This window comes from Haliotis cracherodii, unplaced genomic scaffold (assembly GCF_022045235.1).
Source record: "Haliotis cracherodii isolate W230 unplaced genomic scaffold, xgHalCrac1.p SCAF_2, whole genome shotgun sequence".
Taxonomy (NCBI): domain Eukaryota; kingdom Metazoa; phylum Mollusca; class Gastropoda; order Lepetellida; family Haliotidae; genus Haliotis; species Haliotis cracherodii.
In genome coordinates this window covers 730001-736220 of record NW_027266275.1, presented here as the reverse complement: position 1 = coordinate 736220, position 6220 = coordinate 730001, and the positions used below count along the sequence as shown (strand labels likewise).

Below are 6220 nucleotides of genomic sequence, written 5' to 3'. Positions count from 1 at the left end.
TCCTACAAGGAGGCAATAGACTATGTAACTCTGGCGGTGATCCTACAGGGAGGCAATAGACTTTGTACCCCTGGCCGTGTTTCTACAAGAAGGCAATAGAGTATGTACCTCTTGGCGTGTTTCTACCGGGAGTAAATAAACTATGTATCGCTGCCTGCATTCATAGTATGGACAAATTCGCTTTGCCAAACCTGTAGACACAACCAGAGACATTTGAAGCAATGTGATGAGTCACACTCGACTTATACACAAACAGTTGTTGAAAATTTACTGGTTTATTCAATTGGCGTAATTCAACATTGTTTCACTAAATATACAACCCTACATTCGACACTAGTACTACAGTTGGTAGTTCACTGTTAGAGGCGCGTGCAGGTCACAGGTCAACCATATAAAGCTTTCTCCGGGGGCATGTGGAAATTTATCAACCCTACATACGGCAAGTATCAACTTTGACGTGGCAAGTATAAACTATGACATGGCAAGTATCAACTGAGAGCTGTCAGTCTTGCATAAAAGAGACATGATGACACAGCACATCCTTGAGGACACAACACGAGGCACCTGGTCACGTAGTCAAATGGTTACGTGTCACGACAACCACACTGAGATAAGCAACCTTTATAAGGAATTAACGGTTTGTCTGTCGTCAAACAATCACCCAAACACTGAATACCAGGGTACATTTTGCTTCAACACAAACATAACAAATATAACCTCTTACATTTACCTCCCAAGGCAGTGGTCAAACACACAGTCAGATTGATTACACAATAGCAGGACAGTGGTCAAACACAGTCAGTTTGACTACACAATAGCAGGACTGTGGTCAAACACAGTCAGATTGACTAAACAATCCCAGGACCGTGGTCAAACACACAGTCAGATTGACAACACAATCTCAGACAGTGGTCAAACACACAGTCAGATTGACTACACAATTCCATTGGTAGCTTGGCGTAGTGGAGCGTGGCGGGGTGTAGAGATAGGTAGCTGGTCGTAGTGGAGTGGGGCAGGGTGTAGAGATGGGTAGCTGGGCATAGTGGAGCGTGGCGGGGTGTAGAGATGGGTAGCTGGGCGTAGTGGAGCGTGGCGGGGTGTAGAGATGGGTAGCTGGGCGTAATGGAGTGGGGCAGGATGTAGAGATAGGTAGCTGGGCATAGTAGAGCGTGGCGGGGTGTAGAGATGGGTAGCTGGGCGTAATGGAGTGGGGCAGGATGTAGAGATAGGTAGCTGGGCGTAGTGGAGCGTGGCGGGATGTAGAGATGGGTAGCTGGGCGTAGTGGAGCGTGGCGGGGTGTAGAGATGGGTAGCTGGGCATAGTGGAGTGGGGCAGGGTGTAGAGATGGGTAGCTGGGCGTAGTGGAGCGTGGCGGGGTGTAGAGATGGGTAGCTGGTCGTAGTGGAGTGGGGCAGGGTGTAGAGATGGGTAGCTGGGCGTAGTGGAGCGTGGCGGGGTGTAGAGATAGGTAGCTGGTCGTAGTGGAGTGGGGCAGGGTGTAGAGATGGGTAGCTGGGCGTAGTGGAGCGTGGCGGGGTGTAGAGATGGGTAGCTGGGCGTAGTGGAGCGTGGCGGGGTGTAGAGATGGGTAGCTGGGCGTAGTGGAGTGGGGCAGGGTGTAGAGATGGGTAGCTGGGCGTAGTGGAGCGTTGGGCGGTGTAGCGGAGGACAGAGCGGTGTTGCATCTTGGACCATCGAGGTGTGTATGCGGAGGGGTGGGGTCAGCGGGATATAGGGTGGTTGGCGGGGTGTAGGGGTGTTAGCGGGGCGTAGAGGGGAAGCGGGTGTAGAAGCTCGGAATGTGGTATCTACAAGAGACACGGCTTCACCAGATGGCGCTGTTCTTCACACAACTCCAATCAGAGATCATCTTTTTGACAGTGATGTGTGTGCGGTGGAAGCTTGACGGACAACACCACACACAACAGAGCTAAGACACAGAGAGCAGTCTGGTCTGCGCAGGCAACCCTGTGGTAGCGGCATTAACAAGTAGGGTATCCTGAATATCCCGGTATCCCGGTAGTCACAGTGTACTTGTGAGCCGGTGACCCAGCAGGATATAGCAGCATAGAAGCTTTGAACATGATCAGTTCTTGTCTTCTTTGATCGTAGTTTAGTATCCACATTTTTAATAGTTCCATTCTTGTATTCGGTAAACTGTCTCAGGTTATTAGGCGGACGTGTGGGAGGCAGGTCAGTTCAAACCCACACGCGCAGTTGTCCGGGTTCGACTCCAACTAGCGGTGGGTCCGTGCTTCACCCCTGACCTCTTCCCTTTGTCCAAATAACCCGAACTATGAACAGTTGGGTTGAATATATGTTCCTACTTTCTTCCAGCCCCCAAGACTTCAGATCGGGGTTCAAGCGGATTAGTCTACAGTGCCGAGTGTCATCTGTGACAATGGATAGATGACTAACCATAGATAGATATACACAAATAGAAATAGACAACCCATTCATCAACATATGGCTTTTGTGACCGAGCCTTATAAGTGAACACATGACTTTTGTTAGAAAACAAACAAATAACTGCATAGCTTTTTGGAAATAACTTTTAAATGAACATGTAGATTTAGGGGATAACCCTATATTTTAAGATATGAGTGTTGGAAACTAACCCTGTAATTTAACACTTGACCAGACGTACAGACATGGCGCGTGATTGCTGGTCATTCCAGCCGGACAAGGCGCTGACCTCGATGAATGATCGTGTGGACGAGTGAGACGGAATAGAGCACACGATGCGACAGACTGGGGTACACCCTCCCCTCGGCTACAGCAGCCTCTAGCATAGTATAATGTACAATAGCCAAATACTATAATAAATATATATCTAACACCCAACATAAAGTCTTCCCAGTAGTCCAGATGTCCATCTCGTGATGACCTACATCCCAGTGACGAATTCCTCCAACCCAAAACAGAAACGACCTACAGCCAAGGGACGAACCACTCTACCCAATAATGCGGCGTTAATGTCCCCAAAACAACCTGAGAGACGTAAAAAACCTTCAAATAAAGAATTAATAAAACTGAAAGTAAATGGCAGAACGTCTAGATTCACAAAATAATAAACGTCCAAAAGATATCTATTTTTACTTCTTGCAAAAATCAATTCATTCCACGTGTCAGGTGAGTGACATGTTTCTATTGGTAGAATGGTTCAGGATCGACACGTCTCTCACACAGACGGAGCTCAAGAAGAAGGAAAAGTCTGACCACTTGATAGACAGGTGTCACGTGACTCGATATTCCTTTAACCCCTTAAACTATCCCATGTCTGCCTGTACTTTCTTCGTCATCCTGATCAATATTTAAACAAAAGCGTCAGTCTGAATCAGGAGTGCAGCAGCCAGTACCCGTCGATCACGTGTGTAGACTCTGGGGCAATATACGTTACTGACTTAAAGACAAACAAGGGTCTTAAAATATCGGGATTATTAAACCTACAAACGCGCAGTGTCCACGTGTGCCACAAGATTGACAACAACAGCGTCGTCATGGAGCTTCCACGGCCGTGTTGATGAGGCATAAGGACAAAAAGCTTTTTCACGGAAATACTAAAATAATACATCCGGACTGTCAGCGATTACCTCTCGGTGGATCCGACACAGACACAGAAATGATCAATAAAATATGTCCTTCCAAAGCAAAATTAGCCATGTTTCATTTTAAATCCGATCAATTTTACTAACAGCTAGTCTTGTTTACACTGGCCGACTGCGCTGCGTGGAGCGTGAAGTTATTGTTGGTCGTATAACCCCGCTCTCTTCAAGATTCTCGCTATATGAAGGCAGTCTGTAAATTATATTATTGAGACAATCCACTGACCGACAAGCAAGGAACTTGTGTTGCGAAAGACCTATTTTAACTCGGAAGGAGGATTGGGGGAGGGTGGGGGAGTGAAAAGAGTGAGTGAGTTGGATTTAACGCCGCTTTTAACAGTTCTCCAGTTATATCACGGCGTGTCAGCTTAATGTTGGAGGAAAGCCCGAAGATGCAGGTCTCAGACGTTAACCACTTTGGTGAAACCCACGAGCACGGGTAAGGTGCTGACAAACCTAGAAACATAATCAGGGAGAACCGGTATTCGAACCCACAATCATAGGTTTCTGGCGTGCCCGGGTGACACAACTCTGCACAGCGAATCGCGGTGCCTAAGACGACTGGGTCTTCCGTGTCCCCGGAGTGAAATGACCTTTGGTAAACAGGGTGTGGTCAGTATGCTGGGGAATTCCTAATACTGACCTGCAGATTGGATTCAACTTGATTACTCGCAGCTTAAATCAGCAGAACAGCAGTAATAGTGTATGTTTCTGCTCTGATATGTATCATGAAACACATACCGACTGCACACGTCCAACATTAAGCTGGAACAGTGAACACGTCCACCAAACAGACATTATGAAGCTGTACAAGTAAACACGTCCAACATCCCACTGACATTATGTAGCTGGAACAGTGAACATGTCCCCCAAACAGCATTATGTAGCTGGACCAGTGAACACGTCTACCAAACAGCATCATGAAGCTGGACTAGTGAAAACGTTCACCAAACAGCATTTTGTAGCTGGACCAGTGATCACGTCCAACATCCCGCAGACATTATGAAGCTGGACCAGTGAACACGTCCAACATCCCGCAGACATTATGTAGCTGGACCAGTGAACACGTCCAATATCCCACAGACATTATGAAGCTGGACCAGTGAACAGAGAACACGTCCAACATCCCGCAGACATTATGAAGCTGGACCAGTGAAAACGTCCACCTAACAACATTATGAAGCTGGACCAGTGAACACGTCCACCAAACAGCATTATGAAACTGGACCAGTGAACACATCCAACATCCAACAGACATTATGAAGCTGGACCAGTGAACACGTCCAACGCTTAGCGCAGGCAACGCAGGAGTTATAGCGATGGGATTGATGTAATCTCATGCGAGTCGCTTTGTCAAACGGGACCCCTGGGGTTGTATTGAGTGAAACCGTCAAATGAGATGAAAACAACAATTATTACAAATCACAAAACTAGGCCTTCAAACGCTGTCAGTAAATGCAACTTGCAAAGGTAATGTAGTTCTGTTAACAAATAAGAGACGTTCAAACCAGATAATAGACTGTCAATAAATAGGAGCTAATACAGAGTTAATACCGCTGTCAATGATTTGCAGTTAGTACAATGAGTGAGAAAGTTAAAATTTAACTTCGCATCGGCAATATTTCTGTCATATAGTTAGTACAAGAGTAATACAACACCATTATTGACACGGAGCTATGGAAAGTAGAAAATAAGAGTGAGACAGCAATTGCATATACCTCGGCCTAACTTCCCGACTCTCACAGGTTAAAGGTCAGACAATGTGCGTTAAAATGGGAGACGGAGCTAAATGCATATAACTGGACATAGACACATTCGCCACAGGCCTAGATGAGTCATAGACACATTCGCCACAGGCCTAGATGAGTCATAGACACATTCGCCACAGGCCTAGATGAGTCATAGACACATTCGCCACAGGCCTAGATGAGTCATAGACACATTCGCCACAGGCCTAGATGAGTCATAGACACATTCGTCACAGGCCTAGATGAGTCATAGACACGTCTTTTACAGGCCAATATGTGTCAAAATGCTTCAATCTGGAATCCTCTAGACAAGACTTTTAGCTGTGACATAGACTGCACCTGTAAACTGGTGGTATAAACATAACATGACATACATTCAGTAGTGTTTACAAATAAATTGCATCTGTCTCTCAATAAATGTTAGAGTTCTTTTTCCTATGTAATTGTCATTTATTGACGTTAGCTTCTCCAACACTTTGTCACAGATCCAGTGTAGTATCACATGTTGAAGTGTAAGCGTCACGCATCAACTCTACTGGTTATATTACCAGTCTATACCGGTGTTGTGTGTTCACTGTGATAAAGATGCCTGCGACAGATATCAACTGCATGTAAACGGCGCCAGATGATACTTGACTGAACAGAAGGAAATAATGAGAATCGAGAAAAAGAAACCTGCGGAGGTATGCACAGGCTTTTTAAAAAGGCCTCATTATCCATAGCTTGTGATCCGGTGCAGCATCGATACATTTGATCCTATCAAATACTAAATAGTGCCTAAGTAGTGTGCATAGAACTCACATATAGTGACCGACAATCAGTTATTTGCCCAAGTCTTTGTCCGGTATGTTGATGAGGTGACAGCT

At 45.9% G+C, this 6220-nt stretch overlaps 2 protein-coding genes across 3 annotated transcripts in view; both read right to left on the bottom strand.

Moving 5' to 3' along the window:
* Window positions 1–901: 901 nt before the first annotated feature.
* LOC139469158 (uncharacterized) lies at window positions 902–1696 on the bottom strand. Its single transcript, XM_071251290.1, has one exon. The coding sequence runs from the start codon at window positions 1694–1696 to the stop codon at window positions 902–904; it is 795 nt and encodes a 264-aa protein (XP_071107391.1).
* Window positions 1697–5512: 3816 nt separating this feature from the next.
* Window positions 5513–6220, bottom strand: part of LOC139469354 (ras-related protein Rap-1-like) — a 28066-nt gene continuing 27358 nt past the window's right edge. For both annotated transcript variants that reach the window (XM_071251507.1, XM_071251506.1), the window contains exon 2: window positions 5513–6220. This exon is cut by the window's right edge and continues 2246 nt beyond it. The gene's annotated coding sequence lies outside the window, so the exon portion shown is untranslated.

What these genes read in the sequence shown, in the direction of transcription:
- LOC139469158 (XM_071251290.1), bottom strand. Translation starts at nt 1,696, where the DNA reads ATGGTCCAAGATGCAACACCGCTCTGTCCTCCGCTACACCGCCCAACG.